At 47.9% G+C, this 13,368-nt stretch overlaps 1 protein-coding gene across 1 annotated transcript in view; it reads left to right on the top strand.

The window, feature by feature from the left end:
- LOC125258098 (cadherin-7-like) overlaps positions 1-13,368 on the top strand; it is an 88,632-nt gene that overhangs the window by 59,114 nt on the left and 16,150 nt on the right. The window contains exons 9-10 of the mRNA XM_048174936.1: positions 1,237-1,358; positions 12,759-12,876. Coding sequence (XP_048030893.1) covers positions 1,237-1,358; positions 12,759-12,876 — 240 coding nt within the window. The remainder of the gene's footprint in view (positions 1-1,236; positions 1,359-12,758; positions 12,877-13,368) is intronic.

Here is a 13,368-nt window from a genome sequence, read left to right as displayed (position 1 = left end):
GACTGCTGGGCAAATCCAACGGGTAGATCTCCTGATGAACACGGTCGGCCAACCCATGCAGGAACATATCCCACTGCGCCTCCTCATTCCAGTTGCATTCCGCCGCCAGGGTGCGGAATTTGATGGCGTAGTCAGAAACTGGTTGAATTCCCTGTCGCAGATCCGCGAGCTTGCGAGCGGCCTCCCGTCCCACCACCGAATGGTCGAACACCTGCCTCATCTCCTGTGACAGGGCGTGGAACGAGGAGCAGCACGGATGGTCGTTCTCCCACACCGCTGTTCCCCATAGCACCGCACGTCCAGTCAATAGCGTCATAACCAACGCTACTTTAGACTCCTCAGAAGAGAATGTATTAGGTTGCAGAGAGAAATAAATAGAGCACTTCATTAAAAAATCTCTACAAGCATCTGGTTCTCCAGCATACCTCTCTGGCGCAGGAATACGTGGTTCTTGCTGACTGTTGATGTTGGCGGATGGGTGGGACGGTGGAGCTGGCGCAGTAGGAGATGAGAGATGTAAAACCTGGGTAGAAAGCTCGGCTTACCAACGCCTGAACGGCACGAGCAGTGGCCATCACCTGCTCGTCCTGCTGATCCATCCATTGAGTGCTCTTGCTCAAATACTCCTGAAGATCCGACGACCTTGCTGGATCCATTCTTGGTCAGTTCGTTCTATCAGGAAAAGAACACAGACAGAGGATCCAACTGCAAGTATAACAATATTTATTGACAGAATTCGCTGTACAATAACTTCACTCCAAATGGACAGTCGATGCAGAGACTGAAGCGTGCAGAGTCAGTGGTGTGCAGAGTGATCAGAGCAGGGTGAGGCAGGGCTACAGCGGGTATCAGAGACCAGAGATAATCCAACCCAGAAAGCAGGGCACACGACGACAATCCAGGAATCCAGGAGCCAGGAAGAGACAAACAGAGTGCACAACACGGACAGCCTGCAACGAACTGACAAAGACCACATAAAGACACGCACAATATATATTGGGTATATAATATATATAAAATATATAATATATATAAGACTATATTGGGTGACGCCCACATAATCATTCACTCACACACAACACCCACAACAAACACACAAGGGCGAGTAAGTGAATCCATGAACTGTGACACACTGGACATAACATCATATTTTTGACCCGTCTTAGAACACAAATCAATATACACTTTCTATGTGGTGATAGCTGTTGATGCTAACTGTGTTTTTGTGTGTGTCAGAGGACCCATCTCTGGTCGGCAGAGGAATCGCTCTGATCACAGTCATGGACATTAATGACAACGCTCCAGTGTTTGCTATTGAGTACGAGACGCTCCTCTGTGAAAATGCTGCACCTGGACAGGTATGTGTAGCTCTGTGCGTGTTTATTAGGGGTTCCAAAATGCAACAATACCTCATTACGGTCATAAAAATGAAATGCATTGAAGATTGAATTTAATTACGATGGTGTCAAGGTTGTGGTGAAGGATAAGTGAGCACTCAAAAATGCAGAGTGTAATGGTTTTATATTTTTAATAAAAAATAAAACAAAAACAAGCAGCTGGACAACAAACTAGTGCAGGAAAGAGAACATAAGGAGAATAAATAGGAGAGGAAATTAGAGGGGTATCCCAGGTGGGGCAAATAAACCAATAATCAGGTAACAAGAGGGGCGGGCTAAAGACAATAGACAGGAGAGCACATGACACATAGAAACAAACATGACAAGCCATGTGCTCACACCGAACATGACAATAGGTGTGTTCAACATCAGCTGCGGCCGGATGCAACCGATCGGCGAGAGTAGCCGTGTGCAGGCGGGGAGGAGCTGAAAACGGAGAGGTGAAGTCAGACACTTTCTGCTTCCCGTAGTGACGCTCGTGCTGCGCTTGCATACTTTATCACACCTGAAGTGAAATAAATGCAATATTTGACCGATTGATCGCCGCATTAGCTCGAACACACCTAATAGTTTTGTGCAACTTCATACAGCGCTGCGCAGACCAATCGTCTTGAGACTGCGCCGACGCCATGTGACTGTGGCACATGACATCAAAATACCATGACATCAAAATACCAAGAGCGATTCGGCTGAGTCAGCCTGCACAGCTTCTCCAGAGATCTGATGACGGCACATCTGTTCCACAATTGGCCGGATTCACCGCATGACAACGATCACGTGTGTTTTGTGTTGATTCTGAAACCTTCAGTTCCACTAATGCTCACAAATCTGTATATTTATATAACAGTATAAGCTCTTTTCATGTAGTTGTGATGTTTAATTGCGTCATGTTTATCAAAATAAAACTGATAAAAAATGTAGACCCCACTTCTTTGGTATTTAAATATGCTTATGTTGAACTTTATTCTTGTACATGCAGATGCTGTATTAAGCAGTACAGAAAGTGATTAAAGTATGCAAACTCAGCACAATCTTGTGGGAAGCAGAAAGTGTCCGACTTCACGTCTCCGTTTTCAGATCCTCCCCGACTATAAGCGGCAACTCTCGCTGATCGATTGCATCCAGCTGCAGCCGATGTCGAACACACCTATTAACAAGAGCACATGGCCAGTGAACACAATCACAAGACGTGCTCAAACAAAACATGACACAAACATGCAGCCAATGAGAGCTCTCACTGATGAAAGAACACAAGCTGTGTGCTACACAGAACACAACAACACACACGGACAGAAGAAGGTACGGCCTGGGCAAAACTCGAAATCGCACGCTTACAGAGACCAGAGCACATGAAGAATGAGCGAATGCCCAATTTTTTTGACAAATCTATTACACATATTCAACCGCCAACTTAACATGTGTCTTAGTTTGTAAAATAATTTTTTTTTACAATAATGTCATTCACATTTTTTTTTTTAAACCAGACTTTAATTTGTCTATATTTGACTATCAGAAATTGTCTCTCTAGTTACAATGTCTGAAGAGTATTTTTGGAAATAATTATAAATTGTTGCAGAATAATAAAGTGAATTCAGATTTCACAATATCAGAATATTTATATATGCATCAATGAAACAAATAAAACACATTCCTCTCATGTATTTGTGTCAATTAGTCTTCTAGTTTAAGTTTAAAATATTTAAAGTAAAAATTTGTTAGCAACACAGTCAATCATAATATGAGATTATTTATAAAGTGCATGTAACTTGTCTGTATCACTGTTTCACATGCACCTCATGTGGCTTGGAAGATGCAGTGAAAGTGAAAGAAGAATGAATGACACTGAATAAAGGTCAGAGGAGGCACACAATTCATGTATTACACAGCAAATATTTAGCAAAAGGCTTTTGTGGAGCTAAATATCTGAACTGGGTGCTCTTGGCATTTAAAAATATAATCAGCAAGAGAGAAAAACCACAAAGACATGAAAAAGTATCATAGATCAAAATGATACTAATAAGAAAATGGTCATTAGGCTTCTTTAATGTGGATTTGCATTGGCTCTTGCTGCTCATAAAATCAAATAAAGCAAAGCTTTCTTTTGAATCTGCTATATATCATATCAGTTTTGTGAATGGTTTCTTTTCTGTTGTGTCAGTTGTTCAGCTTTGAGTTTACAATTAAAAGAATTGGAAAATGGAGGCTGTGTAGGAGCAGAGGTGTGCACTATTGAGTAACATGTACAGTATTTCACAACGTCTGTAGAATATGTATGGGTATCATTTAAACTCATATAAATGACTACACAATTAATTTTGCTTAGACATGTCTAAAGAAATGTTTTGCTCTGTGAAGGTTAATTTTCAGTAATTTTGAACTCAGTCTGATTCCACTGGCAGGTGATTTCAAAGTATGTCTTGAATCTTAAATTACAGTGGAACATAAAATGATGTCACAGACAATTAGTGTTAATACTAGACTTGATGTTTTGTGACAGTGTGTGTGTGTGTGTGTGTGTGTGTGTGTGTGTGTGTGTGTGCGCGCGCGTGTGTGTGTGTGTGTGAAGCACCATGAAGCCTTGTCTTTCTTTGTGTCTGTTTAATGTGACATTTCTTGCCGCATACATTCTAACTGTTTGCTAATTGAACTGAAGCTGCTGACAAACTTGCACATTAAGCTAGTTAAAATAGCCTATTGTGTTAAACTATCTCTTTTGTCACTGAACTCATACAAATGTGTGATTTCAGCATATATACAAGGCTGTGTGCTGAATGACACTCATTCGAAAACATTTAGTCTGCGACTAATTTCTAATTTTCTGCGACCAATCTCTTCATCTTACATCATATGTAAAGAACTGAATTATTAGTCAAGCTGTTGAAGAAAAAAAGTCTTCATTGACTGTCCACAGTTTAATTATTTTGTTTTGTATGTGGTCAGATGTTATTGTTTGTTTTGTCTTTCATTTAATCAAATCATGTGCATCATGCCACTATGAAAAGAAACAAAAGTGGAGTTTTTTTGATAGAACTATAAATTCTGCTCCGTATCAGAAAATTCTTCTGAACAATGTTACACCGTCTGTTATTTGAAGCACAGTTGGTTCATGCTTATGTTTGAGGTCAATATCTTGCTGCAATTCTATCTCAGAATGGTTGAAAAACAGGAAGGGTTTTGGAGTGGCACAGTCAAAGTTTCCTTAAATTGTATTTGAGGACTGGGGAGGAAGTTCTGAAAGTTATAGTTTGTGTTCATTGTACATCAAGCTCTTTTATCTTAGATCTCAATAAACATTTTATTGTCCATGACATGATCTTACCAGCCTTAGCCTCTATATACAATTAATAAAGCTTTGCAAGTTCAAGTTTTGCTATTCAATTGAAACTTTTAAAAGCACAATACTTGCACATAATTGTTTGTACATTCATGTCATCTACCTCTTTTTTTACTTTCCTGCCATCCAAAAGTCTCGTCCTGTGTGTTATAATTTGTACAGCCTTAGATCAATGCCAAGTTGGCTGAATCATGTATCCTCTTTGTTAAAGGACAATGTCCTCATAAGTTAATTACACAGTATTGATTCTTGTCTTAGACATAAAGATTTAGATCTGCTTAAGAAGATTCTCCCACTGAGATCAGCCTCAAACTTCCTGCCAAATAACCACTTACTTTGAGTTTGAACGATAAATTATGTCACGAATCCAAAAAACTGAAACTGTCCAACCTCAACAAGCAACATGGGTCATAACATATATTAAGTAGCACTTTTCATGAAAGCATATTTCATACTAAGTTTAGTACAAAAAGCTGAAGAAAATTTAAATTAATAGTATCAGATATATTAATAAATAACATCAGTCAGATAAAAAAATATATAATTTTAAGACTTAAGTCCACAGTACTATTGTCAAAAAATGAGAGTCTTTAATGCTGTGATTATAAATATGTTTATTTTCTATACGTTAACTAACACAACTGAAAACGTCTCGGGTTACTTGTGTAACCCTGGTTCCCTGAATAAGGAAATGAGACGCTACATAATATGACGTTATGGGAACGCAGAGGGTTCCCATAACGTCATATGACGTAGCGTTAACAGTTCCCATGAAAAGGAATCCAGGTTCCCATTCAGTCGGTCACGTTCGACGTACGTCGGACAGACCGACGAATAGGAATAGGAATCTCGCCAGAGAGGCCAATCTACTTCGAGTGTAACTAAACGAGCCAATGCACATTGGCATGCAATCATCTGCATCAGCTGCTCGCCTCGCAGCGCGGGTATATAATGAGCAGCAGGTGCGTTGCATCTTCAGCTTTTCGCTTCGGAGCCGAACTACTGAGCAAACACGGTGGTTTCTACGAGCGAGTGTATGAAGACGGACTTCAACGAGCCAGCTCTCTCTCTGACTGCTCTTCTCGTCCGGTGCAGGAGGAACAGCACAGCAGCGGGGCCGATTTTTTCTTCTTTGCTTTCGTTTTTGCCTTTTTTATTTGAGCAAAAAAAAAAAGCTCTGTATCAGCGTGAAGGCCGTTTTCACGGCTGGTGACGGTGCGCTTTAAGAGCGCTAAAAGGCTGTTCTTACAGCTGGTAAGAGCAGCGTCTGCAAAGAGAGTGCACACGACAGGCTGCACATTCCCTGTCTGTGCTGCAGCGGCTTTCCCCTGCGTGCTTCGGCACTGAGAGAGTTAGTCCCTGAAAGAGCTTACACGAGTAGTTCGCGTCTTTTTAAAGATGTCGTTCTACTTGTGTGCTGCTGGATGCGGTCGTTGCCTGGCGCCTCGGGATGGTCACCAACGCTGTATCGCGTGCTTGGGCTTAAGGCACGCTGAGGCGGCGTTTGTGGACGAGTCATGTACCCATTGTGGGAAGATGACCGTCTCGGAGTTGCGGTCTAGACTCCAGTTCCTGCAAAGGGGCGGAGTCCCAGTGCCGCTGCCTCGTTCCAATCCTCCTCAGAGGGTTGCTGCGGGCGGCGGCACTGGTGTCCTGAGGATCACGGTGAGCGCGTTTCCTTCGGGGAACCAACCCCCTAGGAACCCTCATCCCTCCTGCACTCCGCAGCCAGTAGAGCTGCCAGGGGAGCGCGGTGGACCACCCCAGAGGTGTGTACCATCCGTATCCTTCGGAGCTCCCCAAGACGACCGGATGTCGATCGCTGCATCGGAGGGTGAGCCTGACGCTTCTGGGGATGACGATTCGGCGCAGCTGCCTCCCTCGGGAGTGACAGCTGTGCCCGATTCAGACCCAGAAATGATGGCTATGCTTTCCCGGGCCGCCAACAGGGTCGGGCTCGTGTGGAATCCTCCACCGTGTCCCGAACCCTCGAGGTTGGACGATTGGTATCTCGGGGTGGCAAGGGCTGGTTCTCAGCCCCCCACCCCAGTGCCTTTCTTCCCGGAGGTGCATGAAGAGCTCACTGGCACGTGGACGGCACCTTTTACTGCCCGAAACCGTGTCGGTGGGTCCTCCTCCCTCACCACCCTTGACGGCGGGGCAGCGAAGGGTTATACGCGCATACCCCCTGTGGAACGGGCCGTTGCTATGCAACTGTGCCCTAACTCCACCTGGCGGGGGAGCCGTCTCTCCCTTCCCAGGCCTGTAAGCACTCGTCGGATCTTACCGGCAAGGCTTACCAGGCCTGTGGGGAAGCTGCCTCTGCCCTACACGCTATGGCGTTGTTGCAGGTCCATCAGGCCAAGGCACTGAAGGATCTGCACGAGGGTGGTCATGACCCACAAGTTCTTCAGGAACTTCGTGCTGCGACGGACCTCGCGCTTCGTGCGACGAAGGTTACGGCGCGGTCAGTGGGTCGTGCGATGTCCACACTTGTGGTCCAGGAGCGCCATCTCTGGCTGTGTCTCGCGGACATGAGGGATACCGACAAGGTCAGGTTTCTTAATTCCCCCGTGTCCCAGACCGGCCTGTTCGGCGACGCGGTCGAGAACTTTGCCCAACAGTTCTCGACTGTACAAAAGCAGTCTGAGGCCATCAGTCACATCCTGCCGAGGCGGTCAGCTGCTGCTCCACCACCGCCCGCAGCACCTCAGACTGCCCGTCGCCGAGGGCGCCCCCCTGCGGCCGCCCCCGCTCCCGCGCCCCAGCAGCAGCAGCCTCCGACTAAGCGGCGCCGTGGAGCCGGTCGCGGTCGGAGCGCCCAGCCCGTCCCGCCACCCCCCAAGAAGAAGGGTGGCAAGGCCAAGTCCAAGCGGCCCTAGGACGGGCGACCCGGAGATGGAGGGGACTGCTCTACAGGAGGTGGTGACCGCACCGCTCCTTCCCCCGGAGGAGGGCCGGGTGGAGAATCTTTTGTTTCCTTCTGTTTTTGTTCCGCCGCTGGCCCAGCAGCCAGCGGTACCCAAATTCTCAATAAAAGAGCAGTTTCCTCTTTCTCCGGGTCCGAAGAGGGCTCGGAGAGCAGTGGGAGGGCAAGAACCTCACCACTCTCATCCCCCTCTTCTGTCGCCAGCGGACAGCAGCGAGCAGCAGGCAGTCAAAGCCTCGACTGCTCCCTCTGTCCACCCGTGGAAGCAGGTAAGTGTTGCACAGCACACTGTGACGCCGCTTCGGGCCGCCTCGCAGAGAGAGCCTCCCGGGCCACGTCCCTGCGTTCCACCTCGCTGCCCCGCTGCGGGTGCGCCTGTGGTTCCTCTGGTCCCGCTGGTGCGGTCTCTGGGAGCCTGGTTAGCGCTCCCCAGTCCGTCCCGCTGGCTCATTCGGACCATCAGGCTCGGCTACGCGATTCAGTTCGCCCGGCGTCCCCCCAGGTTCAGGGGCGTCCACTTCACTGTAATGAAAGATGTCGATGCCCCTGTCTTGCGTGCGGAGATCGCAGTCCTACTGGCGAAGGATGCGATAGAGCCGGTCCCTCCAGCCGATATGAGGTCAGGGTTCTACAGTCCCTACTTCATTGTACCCAAGAAAAGCGGCGGGTTACGACCGATCCTGGATCTGCGAGTCTTGAATCGGAGCCTTCACAAGCTACCGTTCAAGATGCTCACGCAGAAACGCATTTTCGAATGCATCCGTCCCTGGGATTGGTTTGCAGCGATCGACCTGAAGGACGCGTACTTTCATGTCTCGATCCTTCCGCGGCACAGGCCTTTCCTGCGGTTCGCATTCGAAGGTCAGGCATATCAGTACAGAGTCCTACCCTTCGGGCTGGCCCTGTCTCCCCGCGTCTTCACCAAAGTCGTGGAGGGAGCCCTTGTTCCCATGAGAGAACAGGGTGTTCGCATCCTCAACTATCACGACGACTGGCTCATTCTAGCACAGTCCCGGGATCAGTTGTGCGAACACAGGGATTTGGTGCTCAGACACCTCAGCCAGTTGGGGCTTCAGGTCAACTGGGAAAAGAGCAAACTCGCCCCGGTGCAGAGGATCTCTTTTCTCGGTATGGAGTTGGATTCGGTCGAGCAGATAGCACGCCTCACAGAGGAACGTGCTCGGTCGGTGTTGAACTGCCTGAATACATTCAATGGCAGGACAGCGGTCCCACTGAAGTTCTTTCAGAGGCTCCTGGGGCATATGGCGGCTGCTGCGGCTGTAACACCGCTCGGTCTGCTTCATATGAGACCGCTTCAGCACTGGCTTCACGGCCGAGTCCCGAGATGGGCGTGGCAACGCGGCACGTTCCGGGTGCCAATCACTCAGGAGTGCCGCCGAACCTTCAGTCCGTGGTCGGACCCCTTGTTTCTCTGGGCAGGAGTGCCCCTAGAACAGGTGTCCCGGCATGCTGTGGTGTTCACAGATGCTTCTGCCACCGGCTGGGGTGCCACGTACAACGGGCATGCAGTGTCAGGGGTTTGGACGGGACCCCATCTGCATTGGCACATCAACTGCCTCGAGTTGCTGGCAGTACGTCTTGCTCTGAGCCGCCTCAAAGGCCTGCTACGGGGCAAGCATGTACTGGTCCGTACGGACAACACTGCGACCGTTGCGTACATCAACCATCAAGGTGGTCTACGCTCCCGTCGCATGTCGCAACTCGCCCGCCATCTCCTCCTGTGGAGTCGGAAGCATCTGAGGTCGCTTCGCGCCATTCATGTTCCCGGTGTGCTCAACCGTGTGGCCGACGAGCTATCACGAGCTGCGCTGCCAGGAGAGTGGCGACTCCACCCCCAGGTGGTTCAGCTGATCTGGAGAGAGTTCGGAGAGGCTCAGGTAGACCTGTTTGCCTCACCAGAAACCTCCCACTGCCAGTTGTTTTACTCTCTGACCGGGGGAACACTCGGGACAGATGCACTGGCACACAGCTGGCCCGGGGCCTGCGCAAATATGCGTTTCCCCCAGTGAGCCTACTTGCACAGACCCTGTGCAAAGTCAGGGAGGACGAGGAGCAGGTCTTGTTAGTTGCGCCCTACTGGCCCAACCGGACCTGGTTCCCAGAACTCTCACTCCTCGCGACAGCCCCTCCCTGGCCCATTCCTCTGAGGAAGGACCTTCTTTCTCAGAGACGGGGCACTCTTTGGCACCCGCGTCCAGACCTCTGGAAACTCCATGTCTGGTCCCTGGACGGGACGCGGAGGTTCTAGGTGACTTACCCCCCGAGGTACTTAACACCATCACTTCGGCTCGTGCATTGTCTACGAGACGTGCCTATGCCTCGAAGTGGAACCTGTTCGTCGAGTGGTGCTCTTCTCGCCGAGAAGACCCCCGAAGATGCTCGATCGGTGTCGTGCTTTCCTTCTTGCAGCAAGGGTTGGAGCGTAGGCTGTCCCCCTCCACCCTCAAAGTCCATTCTGCTGCTATCTCCGCTTACCATGACCACATAGATGGCAAATCTGTTGGTCAGCACGACCTGGTCGTCAGGTTCCTTAGGGGGCGAGACGGTTAAATCCTCCTCGTCCCCCCTCCATACCCTCTTGGGACCTCGCTCTGGTGCTAAGAGCACTCCAGATTGCTCCCTTTGAGCCTTTGCAGTCGGCAGATTTAAAGATTCTGTCTATGAAGACTTTGCTGCTGGTTGCATTGGCCTCTATCAAGAGGGTAGGGGACCTGCAGTCATTTTCGGTTGACGAATCGTGCCTAGAGTTCGGGCCGGGTGACAGCCACGTGGTACTGAGACCCCGGCCTGGCTATGTGCCCAAGGTTCCTACCACTCCCTTCAGGGACCAGGTGGTGAGCCTGCAAGCGCTGCCCTCGGAGGAGGCAGACCCAGCCCTGGCTTTGCTCTGTCCAGTCCGCGCCTTGCGACTGTACATAGACAGAACTCGAAGCTTCAGGACCTCAGACCAGCTCTTTGTCTGTTACGGAGGCCAGCAGAAGGGAAAGGCTGTCTCCAAGCAGAGGATGGCCCACTGGATAGTGGATGCCATCGCCCTGGCTTACCAAGCTCAGGGCGTGCCCTGCCCGCTCAGGTTGCATGCTCACTCCACGAGAGGTGTAGCATCTTCCTGGGCGCTGGCTCGTGGCGCCTCGCTAACAGACATTTGTAGAGCTGCGGGCTGGGCGACACCTAACACGTTCGCTAGATACTATAGCCTTCGTGTCGAGCCGGTCTCCTCCCGTGTTCTCGCCTCAGGTCAGAGGCACGGAGAGGCCCCGGCTTAGTGTCGGCTTGCTGCGCTGCGTGCGCTTTTTTGCTCCAGAGAGTCCCTACGGGCAGACCCTGTTGAGTCCTCCGGTTACCCTTCGGCAGCCGACGTGGCGGAGCGTCCGGCGCCAGGCCTATACTCCGTTGAATCCTTGAGAACCGGATTTAGGCTGGGTTCCATATGTGTGACCCTACGGGGATCCCATATGGCTTCTCCACGGTTGCTCCTAAACGAAGCCCGTGTCTTTCCCTCTGGGAGAACCCATCTCTACCGAGTTGGAGTCACCCCAGTTCTTCCATATGTAGCACAGCCCTACAGGGTTAGTCCATATGTACTTCTCCACATAACTCCTTCGGGGAAGGATGTGGCTTCCGCAGCGTTCCTTTCAACGAAAGGTTACGCTTTCCCAGCGTTATCCAATAGTCTCACTGAATGGGTTTGGGAACAACAGTGATCGACCCTCTCTGTGTGTTAGCCCTGTCCCACCGTCCGCAGGCAAGGGGGTTCAGGTGGCTTACAACAGAGCGCTGGAGGAGGGCAGCTCCTGTGGTGCTTTGGTAGGGATTCCTATTCGTCGGTCTGTCCGACGTACGTCGAACGTGACCGACTGAATGGGAACGTCTCGGTTACAAAGGTAACCCTCGTTCCCTGAAGGAGGGAACGGAGACGTACGTCCCGTCGCCACAGTTGTTGTCCTGCTGTGCTGCCGCCTGCTTAGTTCGGCTCCTCAGCGAAAACCTGAAGATGCAACGCACCTGCTGCTCATTATATACCTGCGCTGCGAGGCGAGCAGCTGATGCAGATGATTGCATGCCAATGTGCATTGGCTCGTTTAGTTACACTCGAAGTAGATTGGCCTCTCTGGCGAGATTCCTATTCCTATTCGTCGGTCTGTCCGACGTACGTCTCCGTTCCCTCCTTCAGGGAACGAGGGTTACCTTTGTAACCGAGACGTTTTCTGTTTTTCAGATTTTCAAATCAGATTTATTTTCTTTTTTTTTTTTTTTTTTTTTAATTTGGCTAGTTAACAACGGACTTCAACGAGTGAAATGACTTACCAGGTGAAGGGTCGGTTCACACAGAACATGTTTTTGTGTTCCATTAATCTGCTTTACAACTGTTTTTATTTGTGAGCATAAAACCAACGTCATTGACTATTGACTTATACCTTGCACATGAACGGTGCATTTCTAAGACATTGTGTTAAAATAAAAAAAGTTAAAAACCAAACATCTTTTCTGAGGACTTGATTCCCTGGAGTGGAATCATCTCCAAACTTTCCAATGTCATTTCAGTACCTCAAGATTTCAAGCAGTTGCAGAAAAAAAGTATGTAAAACATTGGATTTGTGTAAAAATTGGTAATAAATTTAATCTTTAACTCATTGCCCTTGACAACAATAACCTCTACCAAACAATTCCTGTAACTGGATATCAGACCATAATTACAGGAAACCAAATGCTGTTCATTGCAAACAATATATTTTGAATAAATTGGCTTAGATTTTATAAAAATATAAAAACTTCAGCAGACTTAAACATAGTTGTTTGTACATTCAGCAGTGAGTTATGGAGAAGTCATCAAACTCTGAATATGCTTATCTATATGCCAATAAAAATGTCTACATAGAATTACTGTAATTAAATTGATGTGCATCAAGATTACATTATAATTTGATTTTCAGAAACCTGAAAACAACATGAAGTTTCTTAGTTGTTCTTTTTAACATAAATAATAAATATATTAATTTAAATGCTCAACCTTGGAATGTGGCAACCTTGCTGTAGATTTGACAAGCTCTTTTTGTCTTCTTGTGGCTGGTGATAGGTAATTCAGACGATCAGTGCTGTGGATAAAGACGAGCCTCCCAGCAGCCATCCATTCTATTTCTCTCTCGCTTTCTCTGCTGCCAATAATAACAACTTCACCCTCAGAGATAATAAAGGTAAATTCTGCAAACCCCAAGAGAGAATTGCAGGTACTGTTTGCATGATGCAGCACTGTAGCATTTGTGACCATTAAATGAAATATTTTAATTGTTAACATTTTCATGCTACAGGTGAAGTGTGAAGTGGTGTTTGTTTGACAAAATGAAACTATTTGCAATTTTGTTTGCTTGCACAGAAAACAAAAAATAAATATTTAATACAGGTTTATATGAACTGTATTTTAGTTCATACCTTAAATATCAACACATTTTTAATCCATTCTAGATTTTGTAGTTCAGATTTCTTTCTTGTATATATTTACGTAATCTGCAGTCAGATAATGTATGAAACTTTAGTTCATTTAAGAACTGAGACCAATTTAATGTAATGCTGAATCTCTTTTTGCAGCCCTACCAAAATGCCTGCTAATAACACAGCCAGATTAGATTTTGAGTAGTTATTTGAATAATGTATTTGCCACTCTTTTCTGTGTAAGTACAATCACTTCC

Source organism: Megalobrama amblycephala, linkage group LG22 (assembly GCF_018812025.1).
Source record: "Megalobrama amblycephala isolate DHTTF-2021 linkage group LG22, ASM1881202v1, whole genome shotgun sequence".
Taxonomy (NCBI): domain Eukaryota; kingdom Metazoa; phylum Chordata; class Actinopteri; order Cypriniformes; family Xenocyprididae; genus Megalobrama; species Megalobrama amblycephala.
The sequence above is the reverse complement of the archived record's forward strand: the minus strand, read 5'-3'. Positions and strand labels throughout refer to the sequence as shown.